Source organism: Coptis chinensis, chromosome 8, assembly GCF_015680905.1.
Source record: "Coptis chinensis isolate HL-2020 chromosome 8, ASM1568090v1, whole genome shotgun sequence".
In the NCBI taxonomy this organism is placed as follows: domain Eukaryota; kingdom Viridiplantae; phylum Streptophyta; class Magnoliopsida; order Ranunculales; family Ranunculaceae; genus Coptis; species Coptis chinensis.
Genome location: NC_141463.1, coordinates 7,149,774 through 7,162,117, shown reverse-complemented (window position 1 = coordinate 7,162,117; position 12,344 = coordinate 7,149,774). Strand labels below are relative to the sequence as shown.

The following is a 12,344-nucleotide window of genomic DNA, read 5'->3' as shown; positions in this document are numbered from 1 at the left end:
AAAAAAAACAAACGCCGAGGTGATATGTAAAATTGCAGTGGGCTTGCCTTTTGTAGGAGTCAACCAATTCCTTAACCGGCTTTTGAATAAGATATTGACTTCTCTATCAAATGCGACAAATAGAAAGTAACCCCGCACGGATCTTCTACATCCATGCGTAGCATGTACCATCCATTTGAAATAAAGTTTCAAAGATAGTTAAGCTAACAAAGAATTGGTTGGATAAGGAATTTATAAGTCACCTCTCACTTCGGGCTGCCAACTTCAACCCCCGGTCCGGCACACTCTGTCGCAACTTTTTGTTACACTTGCTTCTTTGCCACTAATTATAATACCAATTTGTGTTGAAGATATATCCAGATGGTTGCTCTGCAAGTATATGTTTCTCCCTGTTTTAAGACAATCATTTCCATTAATGAATCACAAACGAAACACAAGAAACCTAAAAGGAGAACGTTACCTTGTGGGATTCATCTAGACCCATTTCTTTTAATTTGTCTAACGAAACCCTACGGTTTCTAAGCAGTTCTTCCTCAGAAAGGCCCAATGTTGTAGATGGATCAAGGTGGTCTATCTGCATGTGGGTACCCTCCAAACTGCAATGAAAAGGAATGTGACAAAGGACATGAGTAAGAGGCAACATGATCAAATTGTATGATAGAAGAATGAATTGGCGCGCGAGCAGGATAGATAAACCTGTTTCTGTAGGCAGTAACATCGGCCACATCCAAATTGAGGTAGACCTTTGTTGCCTTTGAAAGTGATGAAAGACAAATTTTACCTAACAATATGTACACGCCAAACACTTGTAGCTATTTTTTGTGAGCACTACAAAACTAATTCCAATAGTGTTAATCAAAAAATTATTAACCTTGAATTTCTTTGGCGTGAAAGTGAAGTTGCAATGACAATAACACTTTGTTGTGAGAAAATGTCTTCGTGAAGTCGGGCGTCAACCCAACCCCATAATGTAATAGTCAATTCCATTTCATCGATAATAGGATCACTGTGTTAGAAGGGAGAATTCATACCGGGTCATTTAAGATGTAAGGACGGCAAGTCACCTCTTGTCCATGATAACAATCTCTGGAAAATCATCCCAAATTTGGGTGTAATGTTGCCGGCGCTCTTCAGTAGGCCAATCACGTCTACAATTGTTAGTAACATAAATGTCAGGAAAAAGCCAAAATGTCAAGAGAAAGCCAACCAACAAAGGGCTGATTTAACAAAGGTAAGTGGCCATTGAAAGAATATAACCTATTAGGTGAGTCTTGTCACCAACTTGGCTTGAAAATGGTCAAACCGGAGAAGGCGAATTTGTGCCTTGCAATGTCAATACCTTCTTCATTAATTGGCGCCGATCAATGTGCCGGTTTGAAAAAGATCTTGTGATCATGCTCAACCGCCTATAACTCTTTGCAAACCAAACGTCGAATTTCTCTAATGTGTAGATATTCCCTTCCTTTAACACATTCCTTGAAGGATATCTCCAAAATCCATAAAATATTTCTTGAAGAGGGACAACATGAATATGAGTACCTGATATATATGTTTGAAAATAGCCAAGGCAGTGAATAAATTAGCTTAAAGGGATTTTCTCTGGTTTTTGCATAGACGGCACATTGTATTGTAATTACCTTTGCATCCAAACGAAGAAACTCCAAGCTAAGCACTTCCCTAGTGTACTTATTACTCAAATTGATCGATTCCCGAGTCTTGTGGATGCACGGTCTAAAACTTTATAGCGGCCGATCCATTGCGGATTTTATCAAGAGCTTGATAGTTAGCATCCGACATCCGACCGTAGCTGCAAAGTTTAATGAAAGGGGCAAAATTAACAATGAAGCGTCCCCTCGTAAATAAATAATTTTTAGAAATGGAGAGAGAAAGGGATTACCCGATGACCGATTCTCAGATAATAGAAAGTTTCTTGGTGTGAAGAAGTCGAACATATGTTGACGGAAGGAAAAACCACTGAATTTATAGAGGTTAGAAAGATACATGAAAGAGAGGGAAGGAGAATAGGCCCATCTATTACATGGCGCCTAAACGTGGAATATGAAGATAACCGTTGAAGAAGACGAAGGTCAAGGTCCGATTGAATTTTGGGTGAGGTAGGATAGGAAGAAAGGCGCACGGGTTTGGGTTTTCTCGGTCTTTACGCTTTGCAATTTATAGTTTGTTCACATATTAATACCATTCAACTTTAATAGAAATAAAGAGGTTCCCACTCCCACACCAACTACCACTCACGAATATTGCTTTGCCCGCTTGTCAAAGTCGGGGCTTCCCTATAACATGGGTTACTAAATATAAGGAGAAAGAACTCAAGCACTAAGGGGATGCAAAGTTGTCGCTTCACATCTTTCGAAAGGTCGCCCAACTTCATTTGTATGGTTGCTCAACAGTTATGCATATATACCGGAATATTTTTTTTGAAAACCTCGCATTAAGGTCTCTCACGTAAAGTCTGCTTTGCAATACCATATTTTGCTTTTGAATCCGCTTTTAAGGTTCCATGAAAGATAATCTTGGGGCAGCAGCCATATATAGTCCGGCCGAGGGTGAGCACACACAATGGCACTATCGAAAGTGTTGTTATGGAAGGGGCGCCTTGGCTTTGGGAAGCATAGGCTCCAGTGGGATCTGCCTCGACATGATGTCGGGTATGATTGCAAACACTTTAAAGTGTAGCATTCACAAAGTTGGGCCTATTTCTGGTATTCCATATTCCCAAACTACAATTCAAGGTTCCCCGGTTAATGTGATGTAAAGCTAAGTAACCTATTTAGTTTCCTTAGTCAAGTTAGGATGCATGTAAATCTCGGCGTCGGGCCTTACCTTCGTGACAAAGAGTGCACACCGAAAGCCCTTGCCACCCATTCTAAACGGGTGCAACTAAGGTCTACTGTAAGAGGGACTCAATGAGGACATGGTGTGATTGATGCCCCGCTTCTAACCAAGTTTAACTAATTTAATTTATAATCCTTAGTAAAAACAATACTATAATATTTGCACCACATTAGCGCATATATATTAGTATGCCATGAACACAAACATGTTTTTTAAAAGGTGAGATATCCGTCCACATTGCAAGAGTATTACCATCGGGCACCATAAGTTAGCAACTAAGCTTGTTTAGAATGTCGGGTACTCAAGTAAGTTTCGGAAGGAGCAAACAACATAGACTAAATAATGCCGGACCTAGAATGGAAACAATATTTTTTGCATTTAAAATAACAACCGGGCTGCTCTTGTGGTGGTGGGGAAAGAAATGGTCGAAAAGACACGGTTTGTTTAATTCACACCATAAGAACACTTCGGGTACTTGACTCCATACCAAATTCTGCTTCCGGCCTTTAGAAATCTCTAGGCTTTGTGGTATTCTATAGTGAAGCTTTAATCATGTCTCAGAGGAAAGTGTTGGACACACAATGAATAATATCCAATGAGATTAAATCAAACCAAAATGCGAGGAATAAGACCCTACATCAAGCGCAAAGAAATTAAATAAGACCCTACACCAAGCCGACAAATGACAAATGGTTTGCATCCTAAACGAAAACAACATTTTTTTTGCAGGATAATATCAAGTAATTGCAAATGCCAAGTTTAAACAAACAAAAGCGAATGGAAATATATCATACGATAGTAGGAATCGGAAACGATAAATTTAGCAAAATGAGCAAGGGTTCTCAGTTAGGCAGTTTTCAGAACGGGAGACACCATGACCAAAAGCAATTAGATTGTTTTTGCCAAAGTGGTTTTTTTGGTCCAGCAAGTACCGTTGTCAGTGGTTAAAGTTGTTCTAAAAGTTTATTAAATGTGAATAATATTAGGTGATCCTAGCATGTTAAGGCCACACGCAAATTTCAAAAACCTATCGACAGAACCATTTCGGAAAACTACCATGTATTGACCACATGCCAACCAACAAAATTTGAGAGTAGGCCTCAATTATGCAGTTTATTCCGTCTGCTAAAAAAAACAGGTAAACACCAAAAATCGATGGATCAAACAGGTTATCTCCACATACAGTTGGCGGGATTGACAACCGTGAATATGGGTAAATGCACTGCATTTTTAAGAGTAAGGGTGGAATAATATTAAGTTTTTGTTAGGCATGTGATATTACCTGAAGTCCATGTAGAATAAGAATGCCTACTTCTCATGCCCGGAAAGCTAATGCTTACAAAGAAGTTATCTTTCTGTAAACATTTAGCCTGCAAGTAACTCAGTTATGAAATGCATAAGTTAGATAAGGATAGATGGAAAAAAACCTGAACAGAGAAAGGCTCAAATCAGGAATGAGTTGAGCCACACCTATAAAAGGCTACGATAGTGAAACGGTTGACTTACAACAGCATGTATAGTGTCAAGTGCATAATTACAAAGAAAACCAACTATTTCCCAAGACAGCACGACGGCTAGAATTGTTCAGGAGTTATTAGGACGACATACCTATAGTTATAGCAAAACTTCTGGGTAGACAATATTTGTAGTACAACCAGAAGCATCTTGTGGAAGGAGGACACTAATTCTTTTTGATGATGTGCATCTCGAGAGTGCGACGATAATTGTCCATGATGAATACCGGGCGTCCGTAAATCTATCCCAACGCACTTGATTTGACCGCCTTTGGGATTTATTAATCGTCATCCCGTGATGCGAAGTCGTTATAGGAATTGCCGCCTAGTCATAGGGAACAGCCATCTCTCAGAGTCGAAGAGCGCCAAAGATATTCTAGGGAGAAGTACTTGGTCGGCCTGTTTTGTCTCCGTTATAATCATAGCTTGAATCACTCACGGTAGCACATTGAAGAACTATTAGCCGTTCCATTGCAGAGCCCATCTCTTGGTTTAATATTCCTTAGCAACATGATGGACTTCCACGCTTCAACTTTAGTTTGAAAGGAGGTAAACTGGATGGATCAAGGGAGTTTAAGAACTCACTTGGGTACTCACCAACGCCTGTATTAGAGCTGCCATTTTTTTTTTTTTGCTTTTGAATGAGACCCATTGAGATTTGCAGGTGAATTATGAGTTGCTTCCCTCGCCTCTTGTGACCGAGGGTCCCTATCTCCTTCAATAGCTTTATCTGCAGCCGATATTCAATAACATCTCCGGGGAATAAATTTAAGGCTTGTTCATTAATCTCCTTGACATCGTCATTAAAAACTAGAATAGTAGCTCTCTTAAAAACTTCATTGAAGCGGTGCCCTCCACATTTAATTTTGGGTAAACAGAGTCAATGAGGTCTTCAAGGTTCGAACAGTTTTGAACACCGATGGTAACTCGATTGTCTCGGTTGGATTTGTGCCAATCTAAATAATCAACCAAAGGGAGAAAATTTAGTCATTATGTGTAGAATTTGTGAGAAAACCTGCTCAAAAGTAAAATATTTCAAAATAATTTTATAACCTCTCAGAAGAAAATTTGCAAAATTGATGTTGTCCGGTTTCGACATGTCGGAGACGCATGTTATGAACCAAATGCAAAACCTGGACATGTCTCCATAGTAAAGACCTCCAGTAGTGATGCAAAGAACAAAATCTTCACGGACACCTTTTGGTATAACAGGAAGAGTCCGGTAAAATCGCCTCTAAGAATGACGGTGATGTAGAATGTTTTTTGTTACTACATATATCTTGAAGTGATCGATCAACGAACTTCAACACAAAGTGTTTATGTTGCATGGGGACTTCATCCCAAATAATAAGTTTGGTCTCTTTGAAAAGTCCGCTTGCAAAAGAGTCCTTAGAAAAACCACACATGGTGTCTTCAAACACATTTAGTGGCAAGATAAAGGTTGAGTGAGCAGTTCTACCACCACCAATAATAAAGATGCAATGCCGATGAAGCAACCATAATAACGATATTTCCAACACTACGACATGACGAGGCGAATGGTATTGCTGGAAAAGTTTTTCCAAAGATCCCTGCAGCCCCATTTAAAAAAAAAAACTCTACCTTTCGCATTGTGAACGGAATGCCATCGAAGTCAAAAGCGGTAGCGTTGCTTTCCATTAAGACGGCTAATATTAGTATCGCCTCTTGTTGCAGTCCCCTCATGTTGGAGTTGTTGCCGATCCCAATAAGCCTATGGGGACAATATCTCCCCACTTTTCTTTCGCAATGGCATGTCCGGGAAGTTGAAAGGCTCCTCCCACCTTCTATAAGAAGTTGATCCAATAAAAATAAGCCGTAAGAATTAACTTGTTCTTGAGATGGATTTTGTATAAGTAAAACTGATTTCATCTTAGGCAAAGGTCATCACAAATATGGACGCCAAATCCGCCCAAAGTAATTCTGGGCTGGTTGAGAGCACCAAGTAGGATAATCTTTGAAACCGACGCATTGATAACCGGTGCTCATTTCGAGGCCTCCTCAAGACATTTCTTCCACTCGCATCATCTTCCAAGAGGGCCTCGGGCGACACATGCTCCTTTGAACGTGATTGTATGGAACACCATTGACAAATCTCAATGAATCAAATGATGTGGGGCCCTTTACAACTGTTAACAACAACCGTAGATAGAATCGTTCTCGGCATTAGGCTTTCAAAATACATCCCACCAATAGCGGAGAAGATGCTTGATTCTCGAAAGTGTCCATTGTTTGAATTTTTTGTTGAAGGCAAAGCGGTGAGGGATCTCTGGATAAGTATACCCTCGGGCTATTGGGTTGGCAGCACAACATTTAAAGAAGGCAGTGAGAGTTGACTCCTGACGCTCTCCTCTAGTAATAATTTCATCCATTGGTTCATTTGGGCTGTAAAGAACCCGATGCATGCCAGGCAAGTGGATTGCCAACCGAACAACATTGGGCAACTCCTCGTGCATCCTAAACTCTAACAGACGCCATACAGCTTCTGGTGGCCCGATATACCTTGCATCAATGTATTGTTGAATCTCATCATCGGCGCCTGCTAAGACGATAGTTGTTTTGTCGAAACCCTTGTAGATGTATTTATGGATATATTTGACTGCACGAACTGATGCACACACTTCAACATTAATGTGGCAGTCAAACTTTTCAGACAGATACGGGTTATATGGAGCTACATTTTGGTTGCCAATCGTGGTCTTTGCCGCGCTTTGTAAACTCTCCGGTGTTGCGACGATATAAAGAGGGTAGCCTTCTTGATCCATCGTTGTTTTCAACAAATTCCCGTGGGTAATGGAACCCGCACCGCCCATCTTGCATACAAAGTGGCGTTTGGTTTTTCAAGCACCGCGACGGACCATGAATCATACACTTCATAACGGTCGGAAGAGAGTAGGATGCGATCGTGGTCCGGAATCTCGCAGATACAATTCGATCCACTTGTTGAGTAGTGCGGATCTTATCCTCATGTTGAAGGAATATAAGAGCGTGCATGTGAGGCAAGCCCCTTTTTGGAACTCTATGGTGTAGACGTGCAACGAACCCGCCAAACACACCTTTTTTAATATTTCTTCCATGATTGCTTTTCGCTTAAGATCAAAAGCGGCGGCAACCAACACAGTTTGTCGGGTTGATTTCGATGACCTTTCATTGAATTTCCGGCAATTTGGATTTCTTTGATTTTTGATCGTCATAAAGATGTCCGGATGTTTATTATACCGTGTGATGGCCATTGAATCTTGGTATATTTCATACATATGCCGTGGACTTCTCTGATGAGATGAGGGCAGAATAATACGCCTAACTTGCCTCGGGCTTAGCCCCGGCTGCAATATCCGTCAACCCCGACTGATTCGGAGCTAATTTCGCTTGACGATTTCTAATCCAACGCAAGCGGTTCTGTTCAGTGGCTGCCCAAGCATCGACAATGAACTGTTGTCCTAGAGGACCACCATTCAAGATCGGGGAATACTCGGTTGGGCGATCGAAGAAACGGTAAGCATAGTATTGCGCCTCGGTAAGCCGCGTTACATTGGTCGATTTCGACGACGCCCAATCTGGCAGAGATCAGGAGACCAACCGAGTTCTCCTCTAGGAAAGAAAAGAACATAATGAAGGGGTAAATATGCAGGGTTACACTCACTGATCCTCGCTAACCCACCCCCTCTGAAACGTAGAACAATATCTCGGATGTTATCGAAAGCACTACCATCCCCTGGCAAAAGCACAGCTATTTCGTCTGTTGATGGTAGGTTGTATCGACGTCGATCAGTTCCAGGATTGTAGTGAAGTCCTGCCGGAACATTGTTGTCTGCAAGATTTTGGGAATCTAAAATCTCAAAAGCATTCTTATAGAGCTTACAAAAGCCATTGAGCTCTGTGAGAGCAGATTGGATGATTTTCAAGACTTCCTCTGACAGTTTAGGATTACGACGGATGCGGTGATCCAAAGCCTCATTGCCGTCATAAAAGTAAAGTTGTGAATAGACGGGATCCCTGCCTGGATCCGGCAGCAATGCTCCAACTCTATGATAAAGCTCTCCGTGTATAACAAATGATTTTGGCCCCCCCGCCAAAGACGCGTTAAATGCGGAATGATACCAAGGCTTGTAAAAGCATTACATGCATTGTATTGCCGAATGTGTTCACGGAATGAGTTTGCGTGTCCACCAGATCCTTCATAGAGTGAGTGGAGAGAAGGTGGCAATGGAGAAAGAAGAGGCAACTGAATTTTGCCCTGTAAACAACACATTCCAAACCTAGGCCTCTTCTTAGATGAGTGCACCAATTTCTCATCTAGCCAGTGAAGAGCGGAACAGTGTGAACAACGCACATCCATCCGACCAAGGAAATGACGTTCTACCGGCAGATTAGTCGTTTGTCCAATTGGAACATCCGCCTCCATGTCTTCACATGATATTATTGATTCATTTAAGATACTTATTCCTTCTTCATAGCTGGTTCGTTGAACGTCCATCGCTTCCGGACATCTTTCAGACGGGACTACAGAATCGCGAAGCAATACATTATATATATGCATTGGGTGAAATGGCATTTCGTTGACGGATCAAACACTTTTTATAGAGGGACAAACCCGTAGATTCGTGAAGGTGTGGTTATCGACTATGACCCGATTGAGGATAACAACCGCCAAGTTCCACAACATTTTCTTTGCATAGAACTTTGTTTTCTCGAGTGGAGTCCCCGGTGAGGATGACCAAACCAAATATGTTACCGTGGTATACATTGGGGTTGGCGCCAAATCACGAACAATGCTCTTTCCTTTGTCTTTTAGAACACGGGGTTGCAATGGTGAGTGAGAGTAAATCTGCTCGATGGTACACGACCCATGTTAGGTAAAGTAGAGGCAGAGACTCTCCATTTTTTCGCGGGCTCTACGCGGCACGCGCCAATGCCCCCGAGTAGGTAGCACAGCTGAAGTGGAACGATTGTTCAAATCAGATGAAGACTGGCCACTATGAGCCTTGGGAGAAGATATGACTGATGATAGATGTCCCATGTTAGTTAAAGTAGAGGCAGAGCCTCTCCATTTTCTCGGGCTCGGCACGCCTTTGCCAATGCCATCGAAAGTAGGTAGCACAGATGGAGGGGAATGATTGTTCAAATCAGATGAAGACGGCTACTATGAGCCTCGGGCTTAAGACATGGCTCTAGCCGTGTCCTTCGAAAGCACGCATGAGACACTGCTGTGAGATGGTTCGAGAATAACAAGATACTTATAGGGAGTCGGCTTGATGAGGCTGTACCTGAGTTGTTGGATGGTGGTTGATTGGAGCCCCGAAATCTATCATCAATAATTTGACATGATTAATTGCAAGTACTTGATATGGTGACATACATGTGCAGATTTCAAAAAAACACATTGCAATGAAGGCCACTTCTGCCCGTCTTGTCTGTAGACCCTTTTTCGTTAACTTGTAAGACTAAAGGAAAAATACTATACAAACCTGGGCCAATAACAGCTTGAGGTCGGGTTTGCAAATCAAAGCTTCCTTGAGCCAATATCCGGAACGTATGGATGGATGGTAGTTTAGCCAAAAATCAAACATTCTTTAAAGAAAAATAAGAAGGCTAAAAAGAAATTAAGCCGTGATAACATTGTAATACAGGAACATTACCGACAAAATAAATAACATGTACCTTAGTATTGGTTCGATTTTTCTTACGCACCCTTGGCCCGATAATATCTACATTCGGGCCGCAAATGGGAAAAGTAGTCAAAACATACTAACAGATAGCTTAGACAACGTGAAATGAGTTTGCATGAGAGACAGAGAAAATGTTTGTTTAATCGCTCGAATACACTATGGAAAAGATTTTACAGACATACATGAGGTTCATCAACACTTATATGTCGAATTTGTCGTCGTTTACTTTGTTTGCAGAGGCCCCACATCCATCTGCAGGAATGAAAAAGTCTCCTGCGGTGAGATGCATAAAGGAAATTGTGCTTGATCACAATGGTTCTTTTTGAAAAAAAATGCATACATACGAGTTACTACATCCTTTGGCGTTTCCATGTTTGTTTGCGAGCAAAAAGAGTGTAATGCGCTACTCAATGCTATGGTTTCACTTGATCTCAAAAGAGCTCAAAAAAAGGGGATTCGTTGTTCTTGAAATTCGGGAGAGAGAGAGCAAAAGGAGCTTAATTGCGTGGGAAGACAGAAAGAGAGAGAGAGAGAGAGTGTTAGGCGGGCGATTTATTTCTCAAATTAATTCCCCCTTGTAGATTTATACCCCTTGATTTTGATCGCACCCATTCGATCTTTGATTTTAATATTCCTCTTAACCCTCCCTTGTTATATTAGATTGCCGGTCGTGCTGTTCATTATTATTTGCGGTCGTCTTTGCCGCGTGAACTTGTTTCAAAATAGTTAATGGATTCTTATGAAATGCTTTAGCTTTGCTCTGTGATTCCGTGTTCACACACTTGAACTATATTGCAATTAGAATTGAATATACAAATATATTTTATTGCTAGTTAAATTTTTGTTCCGGACAAATTTCATATTACAATATTCTATGAAATTTGAGTGATTCTTTGGACATGTCCAACCTCTGCTTTTTAGGGAGTTCGACTTTGAGAAGATGATCGTTTGTGGGAGGTGCTATGGACACACTACCAAGCTGAGCATTTCCACTTGTATGTATGTGTTGCTATCTTGAAGAAGCACGGAAAGAAGATCATGGGTGAGATGGACTTGATACACTCTTGAAATTCATTAATGAAATGGCGGTCAAATTGATCTAGATGCTAACTCGAGAGATGCAGAGGCTTTATGTATATCTGTTGGAGAAAATGGTGAAGCTTGCATTCCACCGGAACCCCAACATCCTTGCCTCCATACTTGTGTTTGAAAGTATCCTTACTCCATCACACTCTGGAATTAATATAACGGGTTCATCATAAAAATAATTAACGGGATCTCCATAAGGACCAGCCATGAAAAGATTGTAGCACGCTGTGCAATCCACACCAAGCGTTTTGTGTTTTGGAGGTAAGGCCGACTGCATAGGAATAGCAAATCTGATCAAGATCAAACCAAATAATCTAATGTGTGATACTGAGAATGTACAGCGTGATAACGTACTCTTAAAAATACAACTCTTAACGTGCAAAAATTGTAAAGAAGCGACTTCTTGTAGAGAAACTTAAAATGAAGAACACTGGAAAAGAAAGAGGAAAAAATCCAATCGAAAGGATAAGTAGAACGAAAAAAAGACGGATGGTCAAAGGCGCGAACTACATATTACTACTTTTGCACTCACAAGCTCCAATAATCTGCCTTTCACCTAACTATAATCCGTCATGTGATGATCAAAAACATAAAAAGTTGAAGAGAATTTGTCTCATCCCGGTGCCAAGAGGTTATTAAGGCAAAGTAAGTTCACAAGGCAATGGAAATGAGACTACCCTTGCAAGTTACGACAGAGGAACTCAAGCCCCAAAGAACATCATAAATGGGGGTTTCGAGATGATTAGCGTCGGATCGAGCAAAGTTCTAGTCAATGCTTTGCTCCTATTAACCATGTTGAGAGGGATTCCCCATCACATCACTTATGGATTATATGGAGAGAGAGAGAGGAGGTAGCAGTGGTCGTTACGGTGAGAGTAGGCGATGATGGAAGTTGTTGGGACTGAGATAAGCGGCAACGTAAGTGAGTTCTTTTCACACAAACAAATAAAGGTTTGAAACTGCACTACATTACCTCAAAATGATAGGATGAACAAATATTAACGGCATGAGCGAGGTAAAATGGTCCAATCACTATAAGGAATAAAGCCGGTTATCACAAAAATGAATCAAAAGTAAATTTGATTACTTTGAAGAGCAATCAAACACGCACCTAAAGGAAAGCAAAACTTTAAGAGACTTACCTCGAGATAATAAGCATCTTTGTTTTTCTTCTGCTTGACGAATTACATTTAATATCCTT

General features: G+C 41.0%; 1 protein-coding gene and 1 long non-coding RNA gene across 2 annotated transcripts; both read right to left on the bottom strand.

Moving 5' to 3' along the window:
- Window positions 1-320: 320 nt before the first annotated feature.
- LOC147479635 (uncharacterized) lies at window positions 321-783 on the bottom strand. The gene is made up of 3 exons (XR_015203966.1): window positions 697-783; window positions 461-596; window positions 321-389 (listed from the first exon to the last, which is right to left on the bottom strand). It is a non-coding gene; the product is annotated as an uncharacterized LOC147479635 (long non-coding RNA).
- Window positions 784-6,559: 5,776 nt separating this feature from the next.
- LOC147479634 (uncharacterized) lies at window positions 6,560-7,150 on the bottom strand. Its single transcript, XM_086578460.1, has one exon. It carries the CDS (start codon window positions 7,148-7,150, stop codon window positions 6,560-6,562), a length of 591 nt encoding a protein of 196 aa, XP_086434586.1.
- Window positions 7,151-12,344: the final 5,194 nt, after the last annotated feature.